This window comes from Lagenorhynchus albirostris, chromosome 18, assembly GCF_949774975.1.
Source record: "Lagenorhynchus albirostris chromosome 18, mLagAlb1.1, whole genome shotgun sequence".
NCBI classification, from domain to species: domain Eukaryota; kingdom Metazoa; phylum Chordata; class Mammalia; order Artiodactyla; family Delphinidae; genus Lagenorhynchus; species Lagenorhynchus albirostris.
In genome coordinates this window covers 11,985,741-12,009,639 of record NC_083112.1, presented here as the reverse complement: position 1 = coordinate 12,009,639, position 23,899 = coordinate 11,985,741, and the positions used below count along the sequence as shown (strand labels likewise).

At 41.7% G+C, this 23,899-nt stretch overlaps 1 protein-coding gene across 2 annotated transcripts in view; it reads left to right on the top strand.

Annotated features, from left to right (window-relative positions):
* Positions 1–959: 959 nt before the first annotated feature.
* Positions 960–23,899, top strand: part of DCLK1 (doublecortin like kinase 1) — a 334,035-nt gene continuing 311,095 nt past the window's right edge. For both annotated transcript variants that reach the window (XM_060129142.1, XM_060129143.1), the window contains exons 1-3: positions 960–1,077; positions 5,799–6,193; positions 21,564–21,910. In XM_060129142.1, coding sequence (XP_059985125.1) covers positions 5,818–6,193; positions 21,564–21,910 — 723 coding nt within the window. In that variant the 5' untranslated portion in view covers positions 960–1,077; positions 5,799–5,817. The remainder of the gene's footprint in view (positions 1,078–5,798; positions 6,194–21,563; positions 21,911–23,899) is intronic.

Sequence of the window (23,899 nt, the reverse complement as noted above, 5' to 3'; positions counted from 1 at the left end):
CCCCCTGGGGTGTGTGTGTGGCGGAGGCTTACGTGAGCTCATGGGGCTTTCCAGCGCTGACCGCCAGCCTTGGCAGGCACGAGGGGTCCAGTAGCGAAACTTGGCCTTTAAGTTATCAAGGGCCTGTTGTGACATATATTCAGCTCCAAGCAGAGATCACTGTTTCAAAGGGTGACTCAAGTCTGGGGGTCAAGTGGAGATGATGGGCGGGATCTATGAGCAGATCTGGCCCATCCCAATTAGGGGGCCTGAGGGTGACACTAGTGCGGGTAGGTTGGGAGGGTCTGGGGATGGTCCTCCCAGGAGGTGCTGCATGGATGTGTCCTGGGTGAGAAGTGATGACAGGGCCATCACGTTGGCTTTCATGATTCTGGGAAAGGTGTCAAACCATGAGGTCACATCGAAGTGTGTGTACAGTGGCGGGGGGTGGGGGGGAGGAACTGTTTCCCTTGCTTCCCCTTAGGGAGGGGGTCTCACGGCTCGGCCACACCTCACGTCTCTGCCTTGCACGTTTCCTGGTTCAGACCCGGTCCACGTTCTCTCTGCCTGTCCCCAGGTCCACCACCGACCGGCCCCAATCTCCAGACAACCACTCCCGGGGCCTGGGGAGGTCAGGGGGTTTGCTCCAGCCAGATGCACTGAGGTCGCGGCGGCTGCAGAGGGCGAGGGGAGGAGGAGGCCCGGGGCGCAGCCGTGGTGGGCGCGCTCTGCCCAGAGGGGCGGGGGCGCCGGGCGCGCACGCGGAGGAGGCGGAGGGAGCGGGGGTGGGCGGGGGAGCGAGTGCGCCACTAGAGCAGGGAGCGCGCCCGCAGCCGCCGCCGCCGCCCTCCTCCGGAGAGAGGCAGGAGTGAGGCTGTGCGAAGCGCCGCATTTCGATGAGTAGCGGCCGAGGCGCGTCCCTCCGCTAGCGGCTGCAGCCCAGACGCCCGCGGTCCAGCAGCGGCCGCCGCCCAGTCCCGGCCCCGCCGCCGCCCCACAGCCCCGCGGTCAGGCCGCACCCAGCCCCGCGAAGACAGCACCAGGAGGCGGCCCCGAGCGCGGCCACAAAGACCCCCGGCGGCGTCTCTCCGCAGACCGGTGCGTGGTTTGCTTTCGCCGGGGAAGGGAGCCGAGGGGCGGGCCGGCCGGGAGGCCCCTCCGGGGGCCCGACAGCGCCGACTCCTCCCGCAACCGCGGGGTCCAGGGGAGCGCGGGCGCGGAGGGCAGGCGGGCGCCCCCTCGGCCGCCGCCGCCCTTCCCGCCGTTCCTCGAAAGGAGCTGCCCGGCCGCGGCCGGGGGCGGTGTGTGCAGGCGGCCCTGGGGCTGCTGGCACCTGCCTCTTTTGTCTGGTGCCACCGGGCTGAAAACGGGGAGTCGGGCGAGCGGGGCCCCCATTCTCTCGGCCGCCTTGTTAGTGGAGATGGAGAGCTAGGGCGGAGGAGCTGGGCCAGGTGTTTGTCATTGTCAGAACTGGCCGCGGAGTGAGGACCAAGTGTGCGCCCAGAAGGAGTGGTCGGGTCGGGCCTCTTATTGTGTGCGTGCTTCCCCGTGGGCCCGGGAGGGTGGTGTGTGCCTGAGGACGGGGCGATCCGTGCGCGGGGGCTGACTGCAGTGTGGGTGCTGCAAGCACGTTTGCGGGGCCTCGAGTTCCCTTGGGGACAGCGTGGCTGCCCCGTGTGCAAATTAGTACCTGCAGGGCTAACAGCCTGCGGAGAGGAAATGGCATTTCCCTCCTAGCGGGGAAACGCACGCCCAGCCCCGCACGGCCCCCCACAAAAGAGGCCGCTGCTGAAAACCGGGTCTGCTCGGAATCGCTGCTGCATTGGGCCAGGAGGTGCTTGCAGGAGATGGAGCGGTTGAAAGGTTTCATTCAGGCCGGCTTGCTCTCCCCGCCTCTGTGAATGTGTCCAGATTCTGGTGCACACGCGTTCAGCGGCCACACGGCAGGGTGTTCCATGAATACGTTTTATGAATGTTCCTAAATATATCTCTTTTCGCCGGGAAAGTAGGACGGCCTTTTAAGTAGGAAATGTCATATGAATGCGGGTCAGAAGGAATTTAAGAGAGGTTATATGTAGGAACAGTGTAAAAGGTATGCACACATCCTGTGGTATCTGTGTCCGGGGTGGTGCATGCACACTGAAGGTGTGTTTGCCTCTTCGTGCGTGCCTGACCATCCACCTACATCCTAATCCCACTGGCAAAATGTGCCTTGGGACCTCCAGGTCTAGCATCTATTTAGATGTGGTAGCGTTTATGCCAAATTATTTCTTGGTGTGTGTGTAATCTCCAAAACAGGAACTCGTGTGCTCATCTAGAGAAGGATGAACACACAGTTTCTTCAGAATGGTGAGAAATCCCATAGAGAGCAGTCGAAGAAGCTGATTTCTTGGCCTGGCAGTGTTTATAGGAAAATCTCTGATAAGACCCAGGCCGGGTCTTCCCCACCCAAGCCTCTGGGACCTCTGTGGCTTAGGTGGTGCAGTTACCTTCTCGGTCCCAGGACACATGTGTGCCCAGGGCCTTAGCCATCTATGGCCTGTGAACGCGTGGCTGTGCCCTTTAGCCAGCTTCCTTGCAGAAAGTGGGGACCTGTGGAAGCCCAGTGAATCTTCTTCAGGAGCTCTTGATTCGAATATATGACTAAGCCAGTGGAATTGCTGAGCCAGCCAAGCAAGGGAAAGAATACCTATTTTGAAGCCACACATAATATCTGGAACACGAGGCTGTCTGGTGTGGTTTTCGGCATTCATTTAGTGGTAGCTGTAGCCTTGAGAATGATTTCACTTGGAGTGTGGTTTTTCTTTGTCACCCACATTGTTGCCTACTCTGGGGCAGACTCAGTGAAGGGAAGTAAAAGATGTGGGCCCTGCTGTGGTTGGACACATGATCCAGTTTGGAGAAATATACAAATAAAATCAACTTTTCTCTATTTTAAATTGATCTTTTTTTTTTTTTTTTTCCCAATTGGGGTGGAATTGTTGGTTCTAGAAGCCCGTTCCCTCAAGGGAATTCCAACAATTGCTAAATAATTTGACCTTTGCAGATTGCGAATCAACAAGAGCCCCTTGGAATTAGATTTGCACTCTGGTGACACAATTGTGCCCTCCTTTCTGCATGTCCTGCATGTTTTCTTTTGGTTTATTTGGATTTGGAAGGAAATGCCTAGGGTTGGAAGAATGATCACTGCATATAAGAAATAAAACAAAACCTTCAACAGCCAATCTGACCTTTATACTTTACGAAGTTTGAAGAGTCTAGTGAGGTGGCATGGGTTTTTGAGTACTGGCAGCATCATCCCCCCAACACACACATCCCTTTTGGAAGACAAAAGAACTCCTTTTAAAAACAGATAAAAAGAGTAGGAGCAGTTATGATATCATGAGCAAAATATTGGCTCTGTTAATTAATAGCTCTCTGAAGGATTGGATATCAACTAATAATTGTTTTGAAGTTATCTAACTTCAAAATCAATGCAACCACTTCATACCTACCTATATATGGTATATTTTTTACTGGAAAATGCAAATTTAGACTAAAAGTGAAGTTATTGAGTGGCATGAGGCGGTTTTCATATTTGGAGGAAAAAAAATACACAAAACTAATAATCACTCCAGATTGAATCCCAGCCCACTGCTCCCTCCCCCCAGCAGGGTCAGCTGTAGAATCATGAGCAGGTGAAAACGTTGATGGCCTGGAGACCACTGCCTGGTCTCTGTGCACACAACTTCTTTGGCAGTTAAGTGGCTGCCCAAGGTCACAGAGCTAGTGAGGAGTGAGGGCTTTAAACACCTTACTTTACATGTGATGATGGGCCAATCCCAGGGGGTCTAGGCCTCTAGGACAGAGTGCACAAGTCGGAAAGGAGGGAGTGCCAGCTTCAGGGGCAGTTGGAGTGAATCTGGGTTCAAGTCCCAAGGCCCTCAGTTGTGTCTTTGGGACCCTGGATACATCCTGCACTCATCCTCAGTCACAATAATACCCCCTCCCTCACTGGACTGGCAGGAGGTTTAGAGGGAGCTCTTAGCATGTTACACAGCAGTTGATCGCCACGTAACAGTGTCAGGCACGTCATAGACGTTCAATAAATGTGAGCTTTTTCCACTCCACTCATTTCAGGTGTGCACAGTCTCTAGCAGTGCATGAAGCTTTTGAGCATGAATTTGTAGCCATTCTGAATGGCTCAGAGGTCAGTTGACTGAGGGTGAGGGAAAGGTCAGGGAAGCTTGGCAGTACTTTGGGCTGGTTTGGACTGACCTTCGGAAAGGTGACATCGTCTGTGTGGTGGGTTTTGGGGGGCACTTGTAAGGTTCTTGCCCCCAGTTTTCCATTTCCCTTAAACTCTTATTTCAATATGCCTGAAACTTTGTCCTTGAAACTTCTTTCCTTTGAATGTTGAGGTTTTCCCACTTTCTAGATTGCCCTGTTTAAAACACGGATCCCCTGTGAGGGGCAACAGCACAAGCCCTTATCAGCTAACCCCTGAGCAAGGATGAATTGATCCCACAGGCAGCAGCTGATGACAGGGCTCCATGGAAAGTCAAATGGGGACGTAGGGGCACAGGTGTACCTTTTAGAAGGTCATGAGCTGGAAATCTGTGGCGGGGGTGGGGCTGGGGGAAGCTCACCTGGAGCCTCTCTTACCGGAGGGAGAGATTCTGTTCCTACTAGGTCGTTTTGTGACAGTCAGGAACAGAAAGGCAGATTTTATTAATAAAAATATTAATACTTATCACAGGGTAGACATTACCCTAAGTGCCTTATGTGTTTTAACTTACTTAATAGCTGATGTTAACTATGAGGTAGGTACTGTTATCTTTTCCATGTGTGATTCAGGAAATCGAGGCTTAAAGACGTTGAACAAGTAGATTTCTCAAGGTTACGCAGCTCATACGGGGTCAAGTCTCGGTCAACATCTTCAAATCTCGATTTTCTCAACCACAGACAGAGAGAGCCTTAGTGGAAGGAAAGGCCAAGTGTCCCAAAGAAGTAACTTCCATTCCTTCTTCTTGTTCTTGTTGCTGTGCTGCTTCTCTTTTTCCTTCTTCTTTTCTGCCCCTGCCTCCTTTCCTTTCTCCTCCCTCCCCCACCTTCCTTTTTCTTCTTTTTTTTTAATCCACCTTATCTGAAGCATTAAATATAAGTAAATGAGTTATGGTGAGTCCACTTTTTAAGTAAATTTCAATTCAATATGTGAATCTGCTGGAAAATCTCTTTTAAGTTGGTAGAATCTACAGATTGTTTGCTCTTGGTCTAGCCATGGAGAGTACATACACTAGGTAAAATGTTTACAATCTGACTCTTAAATGCTACCTGCCCTCTTTTGATTCCTGGTTCACCACCACCACTATATCTTGTATCTTTAGCCCTGTAGTGAAATGAAAGCTCATTTCCTACCTACCCTTGAAGTCAGGCAAACCTGGGGCAGAGTTCTTGATTCAGGCATTTCTCAACTGAATTACTTGGAGAAATTTAGGAGAAATTTTTCTGTGCCTCAGTTTCTTCATCTGTAAATCGGGTTAACAATACTTTGAAAGGTTTGTTGTGACTGTTGGAAATAACAGCGGTTCAAAACCTGACGTGCTAGGTGGTCAATGCGTACAGCCGTATTCTGACAAAACTGGGGTTGATTAATAAGCTGTTTCCACTGGGTCTGCCTCTTCTATTTGTTTGTCTTTTCTCTCCCAACTTGATAATTCATATTAAACGTATCATCGATTATAGCAATATCTCCATCAGCTGCTCTCAAGCTGAGCCTTTCAAATCAGGGTGCAAAAATAACATATTTGTGTGGCTGTTTGTGTTTCTGTGCCTCCCAGGTTCAACTTTAACTCCGTCATGTCCTTCGGCAGAGACATGGAGTTGGAGCACTTCGATGAAAGGGATAAGGCGCAGAGATACAGCCGAGGGTCGCGGGTGAACGGGCTGCCCAGCCCCACGCACAGCGCCCACTGCAGCTTCTACCGAACCCGCACGCTGCAGACCCTCAGCTCTGAGAAGAAGGCCAAGAAAGTTCGTTTCTATCGAAACGGAGATCGATACTTCAAAGGGATTGTGTATGCCATCTCCCCAGACCGGTTCCGATCTTTTGAGGCCCTGCTGGCTGATTTGACCCGAACTCTGTCGGATAACGTGAATTTGCCCCAGGGGGTGAGAACAATCTACACCATCGATGGGCTCAAGAAGATTTCCAGCCTGGACCAGCTGCTGGAAGGTGAGAGCTGGGAGATACCTCCCAAGTGACCCTAGGGCATATGGCTTCGGTTCCCACAGGTCCATATTATTCTCACCATCTTCTGCTTGATCTCTAAGAGACAGCATTCAGCCTTGTGGCTGTGATCCTTACTGTTCCACATGGTGGAGAGTTCCCTTGTCTGTACAGTAGTGTAAAAAGAAAAAAACCCAACAAACCTAGTGGTATTGGATCAGGTAGCTTGTAATAATGGGCTGAGGGAAAAAGTGTCTTAATTGTACAGCATCCTCTCTATTGTTTCTCACACCCGTGCTGTGCTAATTTTAAAAGTCCATTTTTATATCTGTAATCGCATAGTTCTTATTTATTTCTAGCTGCAAATTGAACTTTTGCTACCACATGTGTGAAAGTACTTGAACTGAAAATAACTAATAGATCATGAAATTTTTGAGTTTTAAGGAATCTTAGATAGGTATCAAACCTTTTAATTTTAATCACTGGAGACTGAGGCCCCAAAATTCAAGTGACATGTGTCTGTGCGTACATGGTAAGATAGTGTTGTTGCTGGACCAAAAGTTAGATTTGCTGCCTGTTCTTTCCAATATGACACATTTCAATTTTAAAATTATTTTAAGGTTTGACTGATTTTAAGCTTAAAAGGATTCTTGTCTTTCTGTGGTGTTTGAGGAGTTAATCTGCTCAGTTTATTTTTGTTAAGTTTAACGTGGGTTAATAGTGATTACCTATTTTAGACATTTCATGTGGAAATAGGACTATTTGGGTCCACGGATGAGGCCTGGTGTCTCGTGCAAGCAGAGTAGGTTGCCTCCTCTGGAATATATGTGTCTCAGGACTGACCCTGTTTGAACAGGGCGTGAGGTCTCTAATCACCTTAGAAATCATAATTGAAGTAAAATAACTGGGGAGAAAAATAACCGGGATTAAATTCATGCTGAGATGTAAATGAGGGTAGCCTATCCTCTTTGGAGAGTAGATTTTTCTAAGTGGAGGTCTCAAGGTCCTCCTGAAATATTAGTGCAAAGCAACACGGGAAAGGAAGTTGGGAATGTGGGGAGAGCTTGATTTCACCCCGAGTTCATCTTTACTCCAGATGTATTTGCCCAGGCCCTGCAGTCTGTCTGGATCCTGGACGAATGCCATGCCCTGACTGCACACAGGCAAGCACTCTGGTCTTCCTTTGGAATCAGAGTTTGTATGTGATTCAAGGCTGAGGGCTTCTCTGTCTTTCTCCCATTTCTCTTCCCTTGATCCCTTGGCAGGGATGCCAGTCCGCTCACAGTATGACTGCACTTGAGAGGGTGTGGAGGGGTTTGGTTATGTTTATTTTGTGGGAATTCACATCTCTTTTCGATGACTCATCACCCTGCCAAGAAGCCTGTAGACTTGGCCTTTTTCCTTCTCAGATGCTGGAACTTCCAGTAAATTAAAGGGGAAGAATGAACATAGCATATTTGTGTATCAGCTTTGATTTTTGTGCCTTGTCTTTTCATGACCTTGGAAAATACAGGATAAATAATTTGGTGAGATATTCCAGAGGATCTGGGAAAAGATCAAGTACAAAGTCAGGTGTATGAGCAGTCACCAAGCAGTCCCTTTGAGGGCTGATGGTGTTGTAGGGAAAAAATGCCAAGATCTCAAAGCACCTTCTAAGACATCCTGGGCTTGGCATTCTCTGGTCTAGAGTCACTTGTGCAACATCTGTGCGGGGGGAGGGCTACTTCAGTCAGTTTCTCACCCAGGATCGATCTTCACTCAGAAGTGGCAGAGATATTCCCATGATTCCCATCCGCCAAGGAGAAGGTGTGAGAGGTGGGAAATGACAGTACTTTATATCCAGGGACCAGCAAAATCCTGGCATGCTCGCCACCATCTTCTTTGTCAGTTTTTTAGCACAAAAGAACACCTGCCCTGAGAGAGAGACTACTGTCCTGAGTGATGATGATAATGATAGCTCACAGATATTGAGCATGTGTCTTGCATGTATGAACATTTTTCATTCTCACAATGATCCTAGGAGGTAGGTACTGTTATCATCCTCATAGTAAGATGAGAAAAGTGAGGCACAGTGTGGTTAAGTGATCTGCCAGAGTCGCACAACAAGAAATAGTAGAGTTAAGATTTGAACCCGCTGGTACCAGCACTTGAGCTCATAACTGCCACTAATAAGATACTGAGTGGGGTGGTATTAGTGGCTTTTTAAAATTGAAGTATAGTTGATTTACAATATTGTGTTAATTTCTGGTGTACAGCAAAGTGATTAAGATATATATATATATATATATTCTTAGTGGCTTTTAAATGAAATCTTATTGTATTAGCTTCTTCTTGAAAACAAATATTTTTAACCTTGACTTAATTCCAGGAATGACAGATACTGCTCCCAGAAACACTTTACTATTTTCATTTGCCTCCAAACACCTTTCTCCTTGATCAATAAGAAGTTAACTGCAGATTGAATATTCTGATGTTAAAAAATTCCTTTTTGGAAAAAAATACCTTTTTCTGATTAAATAAATGGTAACTTCAGTAAAGTAGGTAAGTTCACTCATTGGCTGCATTTAAAATTTTTTTTCAGTTTAAACAGATTTTTTTTTTCATTTATAACATTGACAGTTCTCATGCAGCTGCACTGAGTGTTGAAATAGCTGGGAATTCATTGAGATTTGCCTCTTTGTCAATTATGTTTTTTGCTTAGTCTGATAAAATGCAAACCGTTGCTTCACATTCATCATTAGGTTCATAGCTTCCACTTTACATACTAATTTTATGTAAACGTCAGTGCATGTTATTAGCTTCTCATTTCCCCTTCCAACATGATGACGTTTGCATTTTAAGTTAAATCCTTTTAGCGAGTGCTGTGACAAGTATATCTGACTTGTAATGTTTTTTTGTGAGTTTGTGCATTCTCACTTATCTCAGACTAGAAATTCGGACGATGATGTATGTGAGTTTCTTTATTTATAACGGTCTGCTGGTCACTTTAACTGTTGTATTATTATTATGCCTAAATTTGGCTTAAAAATGTTGATAAAGCTAGCTCTTGGCCTGGAGTATAACTGTATGAGTGGTGTGTGTGTGTGTGTGTGCGCGCTTGATTGTGCGTGTATGTTTACATACACACACATGTACATGCATGCACTTCAGAGTAGACCATGGATGACACTCCTAATTGTTTACTTTCAAAATGGCCTTTATATGTTTAAAAAAAGCCGTGTTGCTCAATAAGGAAAGTTGAATTGCAGGCCTATTTCTGCAGGTGATTCATCTTGAGACGTGGCCTCATTTTCCCAATATTGCCTCTTTTTACCCAGTTTTACACTGTTTGTATTCCACTGTAGCTATGCAGATGTTGTGAGGATAAATGAAGGAGTAACACTTAAAACCTTTGAACCATTAGGAAAAAGATGTAATTTACATACCAAGCAGCAACTGATTGATTGGTTTTTCTCTGTGGGTTGCTCAGGTGTTAGTGATGTGTGTGGAAGAATAGGCATTCTCCTTCCCCACACTTGTAAACAGACTTTTTTTTAGTGCAGTTTTAGGTTGGCAGAAAAATTGAGCAGAAAATGCAGAGGTTTCCCATGTCCCCCTGCTCCCACACGTGAACACCGTCTCCCACTGTCACCAGAGGGGGACGCTTGTTACAGTCAGTGAGCTGGCACCGACACGTCATTTATCACCCCAAGTCCGTAGTTTACACGAGGGCTCATCCTTGGTGTCGTACCTTCTGTGGGTTTGGACGGAGTTATAATGACATGTATCCATGACTGTGGTATCACACAGAATAGTTTCATTGCCCTGAAAATCCTCTGTGTTCTGCCTCTTCATCCCACCCTGCCCCTAACCCCTGGCGTCCACTGATCTTTTTACTGTCTCAGTAACATCTTTTAACATCTTGTGTGAATGTAGGTCTGAAAGGGCCAGAGCGTTCCCTTTAAGCCTTAGGATAAAAATGATGCAAGGATGCTATCTTCCGGCTATACGTAAGTTAATTGGTACATGAACTCTGCACGTATTAGAAACAGGCCCCTCTCTTCCTCGGCTCCCACACATGCTGTGACCACCCCCGGCGCACCCCCGCCCCACCATGGACACTGCCTGACTCCCGAGCCCCAGCATAAGGGCTTTTCCCAAGTCCCCATCAGAATTAACCTCTCGGGAATAAACCCAGACTTCACCCTACAGTCAGGGAATCTCTCTCCAACCATGATTTCCAGGGCCCCCAGCTCTCTTGGCAATTTTCCTTTCCCTTGACGTGGTATCATCTAGTTTTTTTCTCTAATTCACTAGCTTACTCTGTGCCTCTCCCTGCTGCATTGAGTTTTTTTTGTTTTAATTAAGTTTTGAAAAGCTATAAAACATGCCTCTCTAAAATTCCCGGCCAACAGTGGCCAACAGTCTACTAGTAGTTTTTTGAGTATCCATCTCCTCAAAGATACCAGTGCTTGTTAAGAAGACACGTATCAGTTGCCTGTAAGTTAACATACTGTGCTTACAGTTTGGCACCTTGCTTTGTGCACTTAACAATATAGCATAACACAAGTCTAGAACCACTGTGATCTTTTTCCTGACTTCAGAGTAACCCTTTTTACAAATGTACCATTTTTTATTTAACCAGTCTTTTATTGATGGGCCTTTAGGTTGTGTCCAATCCTTTGTTATTAGAAACAGTTTTGCAGGGAATATCCTTGAATGTTAAGTTTTCCACTCATGTAGGAGAATATGCATAGGATCAATTCCTAGGAGTAATATTGCTGGATAGAGAGGTACAAGCATTAAATTTTTAAGAGCCATTGCAAAATTTCCCTTCATAGAAGTGGTGCTAGTTTGTACTCCCCATTAGTAATATATGAGAGTGGCTGTTTTTCTACAAGACAATGTTTTACCAAATGTTTTGTCATTTGCCGATCTGTTAAGGAAAGAAAAACATGTATCCTTTTATAGTTTTAATTTTCATGTTCCCATATGTATTGTCCCTTCATAGCTTTTGACCATTTTTCTACCAGGTTGGGGTCTTTTTTTGGTTGACTTCTAGGATTTTCTTTTAAATATATTAGCCCTTTGTGATACTAATTTCAAGTATTTTTTTCCAGATTGTCCTTAGTGGTTTTGTTTATTTTTTTATTTTTTATTTTTTTTGCCGGATTTAACAAAATTATATAATCAAATGAATCAGTCTTTTCATTTATGGTTTGATTTTCATGCCCCTTGGGTCCTCTGTACCCTGAGATTATAAAATTGTTGCTGTTATTTTCTTCTAGTGTTTTTATGTTTTCATTAAAAAATATTCTAATGAAAGTCATATTAGTATAATTTTTGAGGAAAGGATTCAGTTCTATTTTTTCCAGGCTACCTGCCTCATTTTAAAAAGTTTTTATTTTGAAATTAATTTGTACTTAGTAGAAGTGTCATAAAGATAGAAAGTTCCCATATACTTGACCCAGATTCTCATGAGGGAATGACTTACACAGACATGGTATTAATCATCAAAAGTAAAAACTAACTTGAGAACAATACTAGCAACTAAACTATGGGCTTTATTTTGCTTTCACCAGTTTCTCCACCAGTGGCCTTTTTTCTGTTCCAGAATCACACATTGCATTTAGCTGTCCTATCTCCTCCATCTCCTCCAAGCTGTGACAGTTCTTGAATCTCTCTTTGTCTTTAATGACTTGACAGTTGGAAGAGTGCTGGTCAGTTATTTTGTAGCATGTCCCTCAACTTGGTTTAACCCGGTGATTAGGTTGAAGTTATGCATTTGTGGCAAGGATTCCACAGAAGCGAGGTTGCATCCTTTTCAGGGCATCATTTCAGGAGTATGTGCTGTTGCCATGTCTTGTTGCTGGTGAGGTTAACTATGACCCATTTAACCAAGGAGGTATCTGCCAGTTATCTTCACTCTAAAGTTACTCTTTCCCCCTCTGTAATTAATAAATATTTTGAGGAGGAACTTTGCGGCTATGCAAATAACTTTCATCCATGAATTTTGGCATTTCTTGCTGGATTTTGCCTGTACCCGTGATTAGGAAGGTGTCCAAAGGGTGATTTTCTGTTTTCCTCGTTACTTGCCTCAGCTTTATACACAGGTCCCTTCACTTTCCTGTCTTGGGATCATCTACTGTGACGTCATCAACTCCATTATTTTAACCACTCTTTTAAGGCCAATTAGTCCCAGATCAGACCTTCCTTCAGCGCTCCAGCCACCTGGATACATTCACTGTATACTCTAATCCTGAGTCATTTCATCTCAACATGTATAGATGTGAACCCATTCTCTTAGGTTATCCCGAATTTAATCCTCTTCTCATCTTCTGCATCTTGTTAAATGGTGTCACCATTGAATTCAGCATCACCTTTGGCTTCTCCTTCTCTTCATCCCGCAAATCCAAGCTGTCACAACTTACTGTTGATTCTGCTTAAGACATTTCTTCAGTTTGTTTGCTCCTTTTCACCACCATTATTATAGTTTTCAAGTCCTCAATACTGTTTTAAAAGTATTACTTTTTTTATTAACCATTTATTAATGGAAGTATATTAATTTACAGTGTTGTGTTACTTTCAGGCACAGCAAAGTGATTCAGTTATACATACATATATATTTATTCTTTATCAGATTTTTTTCCATTATAGGTTACTATGAGAAATTGAATATAGTTCCCCGTGCTATATGGCAGGTCCTTGTTATTTATATCTATTTAATATATACTAATGTGTATATGTTAATTCCAAACTCCTGGTTTATCTCACCCCCCCGCAACTCCCGCTGTCCCTTTTGGTAACCATAAGTTTATTTTCTATGTCTGTGAGTCGATTTCTGTTTTGCAAATAAGTTCCTTTGTGTCATTTTAGATTCCACACATAAGAGATATCATATGATACTTGTCTTTCTCTGTCTGACTTACTTCACTTAATATGATAATCTCTAGGTCCATCCATGTTGCTGCAGATGGCATTATTTCATTATTTTTTATGGCTGAAGGAGTGGCACATTTTTATACAGTGAGCGTTATAGAAAATTTTGAAAGATGCAAAAACGTTTAAAAAAATTAAATAATGACCCCTCATATCCCTGTCCCTTGACTGTTCTCATCTCTTTCCTGTATTGTTGTAATAGTCTCCTAAGCTGAAACTGTGTATCTTAGTTTTCCTTTTTCAGCTTGTTTTCTCTTTTCTTTTTATAGAACCTGTATTTGCCCCTGCTTTCCATTCCCGTTACAGCCTCTCTTAGATGAGGTCCTTTAGGACACCTGTCCTGTACAGTGGGCTTCAAACCAGTTTTCCTGCACAGAGACCAGGCCACTGACAAAGCATCGCATACCGCACCTGTGCTTCACCACGGCTCTCCCGCGAACATAGAGGATACAGCCCTCCATCTTTATCGTGTTTCTCTCAGTGGTCCTGCTCCTGCCCCTTCCTTCTTTTCTGGCTTGTCTCCCGTTACCCATTGATACTGGGCTCAGCTGCTCTCTTTCCTTGTGTTTCCCCACCTCTGGGCCTCCTTGTCTCTGGGAGGAGGGTAAGATGGGTGTTCTCCTGAGGGTGCACGGTGGCCTCATGCTGCAGTCCTGGCTCCGCAGGCCGACCAGCTGCAGCTGAATGCTTCTTCCACCTCTCCTGGCTGGGTGGCGCTGAGCAGGCTCCCTAGCTCCTCGTGGGTCAGTGTGCTCCGGGAGGAGAGGTCTGTTAGTTCTTCGCTCACAGTGTCGCGGTGAGGATTACAGGTAGCATGGCATGGGTTACAACAAGATCTACTGATGGCAAACCTTAAGTTAACCTGTTCTACCAATAGCATCTCCAGTCTCGTCCCTTCAGCCTACGGAACAAGTCTCCCACAATCTAAACAGTTCTCGCCTTTGTCTTGCTTACCTCTCAACCCCTGGCTCTTCTACCTGAGAAATATCTGCATTTGCTGTCTCTACTTCCTCAACTTCCAATCATACATCAGCCCCTCGATTAGCATCATTACACTGTAATATACTTGCTTATTTTCTATCAGTGTCTCTGGAAGTCAGGAGCCATTGATGTCCTCACTGTCTATCATGGTAGTAGCAAGGACTCAATAAATATCACTGGAAGAAAGAGGAAAGAGAGAATGAACGGATAAACGAATGAACGAAAGCAGTCTGACATCATTATCCAACTGAAGTGGCTGTTACGAGGCCACATGTGGCCTCCTAATGGCCAGGCCAGTGATTTCTTAGGAAACCTTATCTTTGCTGCTGTTCCTGGAGCCTCGGATGGTGATGTCTGGGTCTTTCCCAGCCATGTACTCACCACCCCTTGGTTTCCATGGCTCCAGGCACCTGATTTCTCTCAGTTTCCTTCAGTGGCACCTCCACCTCTGGGCACTCTCAGTACTGCTGTTGCCTGGATTTCATCCTGTCCAGCTGGGTGGGGTCTCTCTGAGCATTTTCTTCAGTTCGCATAGCTGCAGCTAGCCCATGCATCTCCATCCCATACCCCAGACCCATATTTTGTAACTGCTTGCTGGAAAATCTCCAACTGGCTGGCTCCTAGGAACTTCAAATTCATTATGTGCACAACCAAATTCATTTTCTTCCTTACCATCTAATCCAAACATGTTTCCCTTCTCATTTGTTCTGTTGTGGTATATGGGAAGTTGGCCCAAACAGGTTTCAATGCCATCATTTCAGTGTTGTCGTCGACTCTATTGCCATGAGCGCTGCATCCAATCAATTGCCAGTTCTTCAGTCCAGTCGGTTGATTCTGTTAAGTACTCCTCAGAGCAGCCGTTTCTCTCTGTTCCTAATGCGGAGGTGTGAACTTTTGTTCTTCAGCTCCTCTCCTGGTCTATTAGAATAGCTTTCTAAGTAGCTTCCTGACCTCTGTCTCCCCATGTCCTGCCTTCAGCCCTGCCTTCACACTACAGCCAGTGTGGTCTTCCTAAAACCTGGGTCTGATCATGCATAAACACTTTGACCTTGTTGCCTACTGCAGTCTTACTCTTAACTTGTTTGTCCCTGGCACCGTTTTTGTTTTTTGAGAAAGACATATTAATATCAATCAGACTATCCCTTTACTGCACTGTTCACTAGAGCATATTAGTGTTTTATTTTTATCTGAAATGCTGTCCTCTTTTCTGCTAATGAAAATCTGACCCTCACTTCCAGGGCCAGTATGAATTCCATTTTTTCTTCCTTGATCACGCAGTGGGAAGTGGGAAATGACTTTTTTTTCTCCTCTGAATTAGGATTGCTGGGACCACTTATTTACCAATTATCACTAATCTTGTGGTGGAATCTTTTCATAAACACATCTTGCTTTCTAAATTCTTTGAAGAGAAGGTCAAAGGATTCGGATTCGGATTCAGATTCTTTTCAGGTGTTATACCCGTTACTGAGAATTTAGGAGGTTGCTTAAAATTTTTAGATTTCATGGCTAAGTATGTTTGTACTTGTTGCAATGTTGTTATTTGTTGCTCTGTTATTTACTTAGGAAACATTTTTAGCAATGAGAATAAATATTTTCGTGGTTCCAAATACAGTTTGCCGTGTTGCTTTCCAAAAGGGTTGATAGCAATTTATAGTATCCCTAGTGGCATTTTCTATTTCTATTTTATTTTGTTTTTATCCTTTGTCACATATTTTAGTCCCTTGTATTTTTGTAAATTATAATAGGTTTGTACATTATATTAAACCACTGTTGTATTATAGGTCGTCTGTCTGTTTTCCCCTTCTTATTTTAGTTTCTCTAGTTTTCAGTTATATCAGTCTTGAATTAAAAAAAAAATTGGATCCTTCAATTTTTTCTTTATGTTATTTTTCTCTTGCTTTAAATTTGAGAAGTTGACATTTTCCATAGACCTAAAATACACATTCACATTTTATTTTCAGTAAGCTTATTTTTATGTACTATTATATAATGAAAGACTTCCATGGAAGAATGATATCCATAAGTGCCTTTGGGAATCCTTTTTCTTGCCTTTGATAGCACTATCAAAATCGTCTTCTTAAACCAGCACCTTCCAGGTAGATTATGAAGTGTTGCTGTGTATACTGAGATAGGCTCATAAAATATAATATCCAGAAGGCAGTTTATGACATTTTATTCCATAAATAATATCTTTCATGTAATTTAACTCAGTTCAGAGATTTAAATATATATTTGAATCTTTCCCAGCTTTTACTGTAACTCACAGTAGTGAATTTTAATTTCCAGAGTTTTCAATAAGAAAGTCTTTACTCTGGAAAAATGAGATATATTACACAAAGCCCTCACTTAAGACACTTTTGAATATGCCACATTTGGAGCTTAAAGGAATCCTATAGGTGGTGGGCAAGCAGCTTTAATAATGTGAAGAATGGAGATTAGGTCATTTTCAGACCGAGGTCAAGTGATGTCACAGCTGGAATTTACATGTCTCAACCCTTAGCCAATGAAAAACCTCTAGCAATGAGGAAAAACAGGGCAGACTTCTAGTATCTCCTAATATGAGATCTCGCGGAGGAGTACCTTCCTAGCTGACTCCACAGGCCTGGTCACCCAGGGAGCTGGTACCATATTACTGGAAGTTGTCCAGAGTGACTAAGAGAATTTCTTTTAATGCAAATTCTCTAATTTCTTTTTTTTTTTTCTTATTTCTTAATGGGAGCCCGTGGCCAAGTAACATTAACTTTGCAGATTTTTTACTAATAAACTTTGTTAGAGAAAATTTATTCCCATACTTTAAAGAATAACAGAAAATCTAATAATTTAAAAATGCATATGTGATTTTTTGGAAAAAAACAAGGACTCTTTGGTACCTCTAAAATAATCTAATATGCTTACACCAAAATTATTCTATTTTCAAAAGTCCCCCAAATATTTAAGCCTTTCAGGGAAAAGTTACTATATTCTGATATTTTGGGAGGTATTGATTGGATCCAGACACAATTTCATGCTTCATTTTCTTACCTTCTTTCATTTTGTTTGTTTTTGTTTTGTTTTAACTGTTGTTTTCTTTCTTTCTTTGCTTCACAGCAAGTATTCGTTTTTTGGCTTTTTTAAATGCCACAGCAATTCAGAAAGATGCTGCTTCTGCAGTTCCTGCTGTTTGTTGGGGCGTCTTAGGTACCTAGAGTATTACATTTCAAATTAAGGGTCAGTCTTAACATAAAAATTTTTGACTCTAATAAACTAGAACAAAATTGTGACAGTGTGATAACCAATGAGCAAGTCATTATGTTTAGTGATTTCCAGCTCCACCTCCTAAATTTTGATGCCATTTCCTTTAAACCATCTATGATCTTTGCCATCTTGCCATCCTTGTCTAATTTCACCTATAGTAAATAATCCAAAAGTTTCAAAGCACATTTTGGGCTATTTTGCTCAAATATACTTTGATTTAGATAAATTAACTTTTATTTCACTGTGGTAGTAGAAATTATACCGCGAAACTCTGGGATGGCTCAGTGTGTAGAGGAAGCATGTTATGGTACTAATGAGAAGTTTTACTTTACCTTGCTATTTAATTTAATCAATTTATTTTTTTAATTGAAATATAGTTGATTTGCAATTTTCTGTTTCAGGTGTACAGCAAAGTGATTCAGTTATACATACATATATATCTATTCTTTTTCAGATTCTTTTCCCTTATAGGCTATTACAGAACATTGAGTATAGTTCTCTGTGCTATACAGTAGGTCCTTGTTGGTTATCTCTTTTATGTATAGCAGTGTTTATATGTTAATCTCAAGGTCCTAATTTATCCCTCCCAACCGTTTTCCCCTTTGGTAACCATAGGCTTGTTTTTTATGTCTGTGGGTTTATTTCTGTTTTGTATATAAGTTCATTTGTATCATTTTTTTTTAGATTCCACACATAAGTGATATCATATTTGTATTTGTCTGGCTTACTTGCTATGATAATCTCTAGGCCCATCCATGTTGCTACAGATGACATTATCATTCTTTTTTATGGCTGAGTAATATTCCATTACATAAATATACCACATCTTCTTTATCCATTCCTCTGTTGTTGGACATTTAGGTTGCTTCCATGTCTTGGCTATTCTAGTTTCTTTTTTTTTTTCTTTTTTCTTTTTTTTATTGGCTATTCTAAATAGTGCTGCAATGCACATTGGGGTGCATGCATCCCGCTCCTGGGCATATATTCGGGGAAAACCATAATTCGAAAAGATGCATACACCCCAATATCTTGCTATTTTTGAATGGCCTGAAATTTAACACACATACCTCATGTCAGGTCTTGAACAAAACCTATCGATGATTCTCTAGTCAAGAACATAACCTATCTCTTAACTGTCTGCCCAGTTAAGGACGAGATTAAACCCTGGCTATCCAGAGCCATTTGACCAAATCAAGGCTATGTATTTTTCCCATTCAGAACAATTACATTTGTTAATTTACAATTATCAATGCTATTAACACATTAATTAAAAAGCTAATTTTTACAAGATCAGAAAACACAATCAACTTTAACTGCGTTATGACAGAGGCTACGTCTCTTGTGAGGGAAGAAGTTTGGAATTATGATTAAAATAAAAGTAGTCAAAATGAGGGTCAAGTAGATTTAATGCAAATATATTTTTACAGCTTAATAGAAGCTTATTAACATATGGAAAGCCATCTTGGCTTTTCCTGAATTCCTGAATAGTGTAATAGATTCTAAATGACAGCACTGGTTGGTGTGTGATCTTGGATTTGGTGACCACTCCTTTCTCTCACTTTAGTGTCACTTTCCTCTTAACACAATATCATCTTTGTTGGGAGTCTCACACCCTTCCCCAAGATTTTATTCCAGTCTCTGAATTCGATAAAGGAGGCAGAGAAGTTTCAAAGTGATAGTACTGATAAAATACAAGTTTCCTCTCACTGCTGTTGCTTGAACCAAGCCCGCATTATCTTCTCAAAGTTGTCATGCTTTCAGAAATTTTCAGTGTGCTTTGTCTAAGAAGATGTAAAAAAAAAAAAAAAAAAAAAAAGTGTTTATTTTCTCTTTCAACAAACCCATTCCATACTGTTATGTGAATACTTGAAAATTACTCCCTTTTAAAATTATTTTTTATTCCTAAAGTTAAAAATTTTCCTTTTTGAAGTGTAAACCACTCCATGTTTTTGTTTTAAGTTATTATCTTATTATATAAACTTCCAAATAATCAGACAATGGCATATCTCCAATGAGCACAGAATTCTGACAAAGTCTGGTTTTGTCAGCTAAGGCCTGTGTGTCTTGTTGGGGGAAGCTTGGGGCATTCTCACATTGTGGTGTATCCCAAGTTGAGTGGATCTGTGGTCTACTGGTAACCACAGAAACAACACTTTACAGCGTTAATACCTGTTTAGTGCACAATTAGTGCAGTGCATCCTCTGGTGATTTTCACTTGTGTAGCAGTTTTGCATTTGAGATCACTTTGACCTTTTCTGTCTAATTTGATGGTCACAAAAAACTGGTGAGATGAAAGTGGCCACTGGCATAGCCTTCATCTGACAGGTGAATAAACTACCACTGAGAAGAGTAGGGGACGTGCCCAAGTCACACGCTGAGAGGCCAGGTCTTGAGCCCAGAGTTCCAGTTCTCTTCCCACCATGACATTCACACTGTCTCTCCACCAAGCCTTCAGAAACACCGCTCTTGTTGCAGCCCCCATGGATGTGTTGTTGATATCCACATAGATCTTGAGAAAAGCATAGTTGGGACCAGTAGTAACTGCTAAGTGACTAGAAAGGGGGTTTCCTAAACTGGTAAACGTCCCCTAGTCTTACTATTTGTACCACTTCTAGTGAGACATAATGCATAAACACACATTGGAATATGTTTTAAAAACATTGGCAAAGTAAATGTTTGATAACATATATAATTGTGCTTTTCTATTTTTGAAACCCTGGTTCAGTTATTTTTATGTGAATACCTATTCCATGGCCTTGGATATTTGCACTATTAATTTAAAAATAGGACAAGGATTTAGATAAAAGTAAATGGGCTGTGTAGGATTAGTCCTAGGTTACTTTACCTGCAATTATGAAGGCTTTTTAGCATTTTTACCTATTCCCAGTTATAAAGACTTACTAACACAGAAAAAAAGCCATTATGAGATCTTTAATTTCAAAATGCTTTGACTTAAGTTTAGGAAATGTGTATGCAGGATTAATCATTTTATAATGACTAATGGTACATGTGTTACCTTCTTTTTTATGTGATACATATCTATTTAATAGTCTGAGTATCTGTAATTCTTTTATTCATTCGACAAACATTGGGTACCCCGAGGTGCCAGGCACTGGTCTGTCCTGTGTGCTGGGCATATATCAGAGAACAAGGCAGTAGAAGACCCTGCAAAAAAAAAAAATATAGTTTGAGTATCTTCATTAAATTATTCTCTGTTAAGGAGTCATTTTTAATAAAAAATTTAATTTTGTATATTTTCTTTTTTTCAGCTTTATTGGATTATAATTGACAAAATTGTAAGATATAAAAAGTGTACCTCATGACAATTTTACATATATATATGAAGGATTCCTCTTATCTAGCTGACACATTCGTCAACTCAAATATTTTTCTTTTTTTTTCCTTTTTTCTTTAGTGAGAACATTCAAGTTCTATTCTCCTAGCGAATTTCAATTATACTATGTTGAAATATATATCAAATATACAGTGTTATCAACTGTAATCACCATGCTGTACATTAGATCCTCAGCTCTTTTTCATCTTATATAGTTATATTTATTTTAAAGTCAGTTTATGAAGTTTGTAAGTTGACGACTCTCAAAAGTTTTTGTCTATAAACAAGTGTGACGTGTGTGTGGATCACTGTGCTTGGCCCTGTGAAGATGGAAGAAAAGGAAAGGAGTTATTCTGCTTATTTTTGGAATTTTACTTGACTTTACAAAGGGTTAAGCAAACACTCCCGTCAAAAAAAAATTACACAGCTATTTTTAGAAGCTGTTTTCTGATCCATTTTCAGTTTTTATTTTATCTCAGGTGGCAAATGTAGGTGCCTCCAATTTTGAAGTTTTCTGCAAATATAAATATAACTGAATCCCCCCAAATAGTTTCTATTTTGAATTCAATTTCATATCTCTCTGAGGGCTATATTCAATATCGGGATTTCTATCACCAAACTGAAGATGATGAAAGGGAAGAATGATGATTTTTTTCTTCCCCCAGAATACCAATCTGTTGCTGACAGAGCCAGATTAGAAGTCAAAAATCTGGAAATCAACTGTACTCCAATAGGAATTTTTAAAAAAAGAAGGCAAAATTCTCTTTCATTAATTATTAATCATACCGCCATTGTTTAAAAAGTCACAAGTAGTGCTTGCTTCTAAGTAGAAAAGGAAAATTCAGAGAGTAGGAAAAAGGAATTGAATTTACCTGAGTGTAAATTTAAATATGCTTCTCTCCTCCTTAGGAGAGAGTTATGTGTGTGGCTCAATAGAGCCCTTCAAGAAGCTGGAGTACACCAAGAACGTGAACCCCAACTGGTCCGTGAATGTCAAGACCACCTCTGCTTCGCGGGCAGTGTCCTCGCTGGCCACCGCCAAAGGGAGCCCTTCGGAGGTGCGGGAAAATAAGGATTTCATTCGGCCCAAGCTGGTCACCATCATCAGAAGTGGAGTGAAGCCGCGGAAAGCTGTCAGGATTCTGCTGAACAAGAAGACGGCTCACTCCTTTGAACAGGTTCTCACTGACATCACCGATGCCATCAAGCTGGACTCGGGAGTGGTGAAACGCCTCTACACCCTGGATGGGAAGCAGGTAAGGGAGGTATCATGCTGTGACCTTGACTTTACGGGCAAGAACCAGGGAGTTGGGGGATTTGTGCAGCATATGGTGGAGACCTGAAACATACATTTTACTGATGTTGAGGGACTTGGGTCGTTTAGTCAATGCATACATAGCTTTTGCCCCCAAACCAGTTCAAGGATAGAGTTAGCACAGGATTAACCACTGAAATCAAGTACAAATATAGACCTATGAAGCTTAAATGATTACTCAGAGATTTCTACTTTGCCCGTCATTCATTGCTTAACATAATGGTGCCTTTTTCAGCCATCTGTTTTCAATTTGTTTATATAGTAATGTCTTATCACCTTGAGCAGGACCGAGCTATAGAGGTAGACTCTGACCAGTAGAGAAAAATCTGAGTCCTTTCTTTGACCTAAATAATATTTCATAGTTTTATGTCTCAGTAATGCTCACTAGTGAGATTTATTTACATTTTATAGATTTTTATGTACATATCTAAGGAATGAAATATTTCCATCTGGGTGGCTTTTAAGAGGCATATTTCTAGAATATTATACATCTTGTATCAAAAACGTAATTTCAGAATTACAATGAAAAGGTTTTCCTTTACTGTGGAATGTACATCAGTCAGTTTGGGTGAGTGGACATCTTAATGTGCATTGCTCAGATGAACTTAAAGGAAGTCTTGTGTGGATTTTTGCAAAGATTTGACAGAACCCTGATGGTGAGCTGAATAAAAGAACACTGATATATGGACAGAGGAATTTGCTGGTCATTCAGAGTTTACCAGTGTCTTTTGGTTTCAGATTATAGTTTTTAGTACACTGTATTTGTTTGAAATTTTGTTTTTAACATGGATCTGTCCACTTTTTAGAAATTATTTTGAGGGATAATTTGAATGATTTGTGTATAGAGTACATATTAAAGATCAAAACTAGATTCATAAAAGATTGATCTTATTAAGTAGAAGACTCATCCAGGTTCTTGAAGGCTAACACATGCAAACTTTATGAATTAGAAATAGATGCAAATACTAGAGAGTGTTAGTAATGAAAAAAATAGGGATGAATTCCTCCCCTGGGAATCCATTCAAATGCTCTAAATTATAAAATTCATTAGGAGAAAACGGAAGATCTGCCAGTTCATTTATATTCACCTGCCTTCTGCTTGTCTCATAAAACTTCCCTTAAGTGTCACGTGGATAAGGATTCTTAGGAAATTTCCAGTCTTCTAGATCTAAGAGGGTGTAGCCTGAATGTCACCAATATATCAGTGATGAAAAAGTCCGTAGCTGCCTTGTGAATTACAGCAGCAATAAGATGGCAAGGTTCACATTTAAACACTTAAGCCCTTCAGTGGTTCCCTTTGTAATGAACTACTCAACCATCTTGTAGTTCTACATTTTTGTGATTTTTCTCAAGATGGGATTTTACGTGTTTTCATAAAAAGTAAAATTTACAACAAAGAATATGCATTGATAAATGCTCCTCCTCCCACCTTGCTTCCGAATTTTGGGGTTCCAAATTGCTACACACTGAATTAAAAAATTGGCTTTAATTATGTAAGCTAAATTGCCATCAACTGATCATTTGTTTATTCCAAGAATGAATTCCTAGAATAGATATTATGATGTTGTCAGTGGTTTTTGTCCTTTTAGGAATTTATCTAGTGTCCCTATTTTATAATGGCTGTTTTTGTTTATGAACCAAATTTAGGTCCAATCACCTGATGTGAAGCAAAGCCAATCTACTGACATTAGGTTGTGGTGAAGGAAGGTGTAGCACTTATTGCAGGGCCAAGCAAGGAGAACCGGCAGCTCATGCTCGAAAGACCTGTGGCTTTTAGGGAAGTGTTTTTAAAGGCAAGGTGAGGGACAAGGTCTCAGGGTGCATGATCAGCTCATGTACATCCCTCTAATTGGTTGGTGGTGAGGTAACAGGGTGGTATTTTGGGAACTAACATCATCAACCTTCTGGTTCCAGCTGGTCTGGGGTCTAT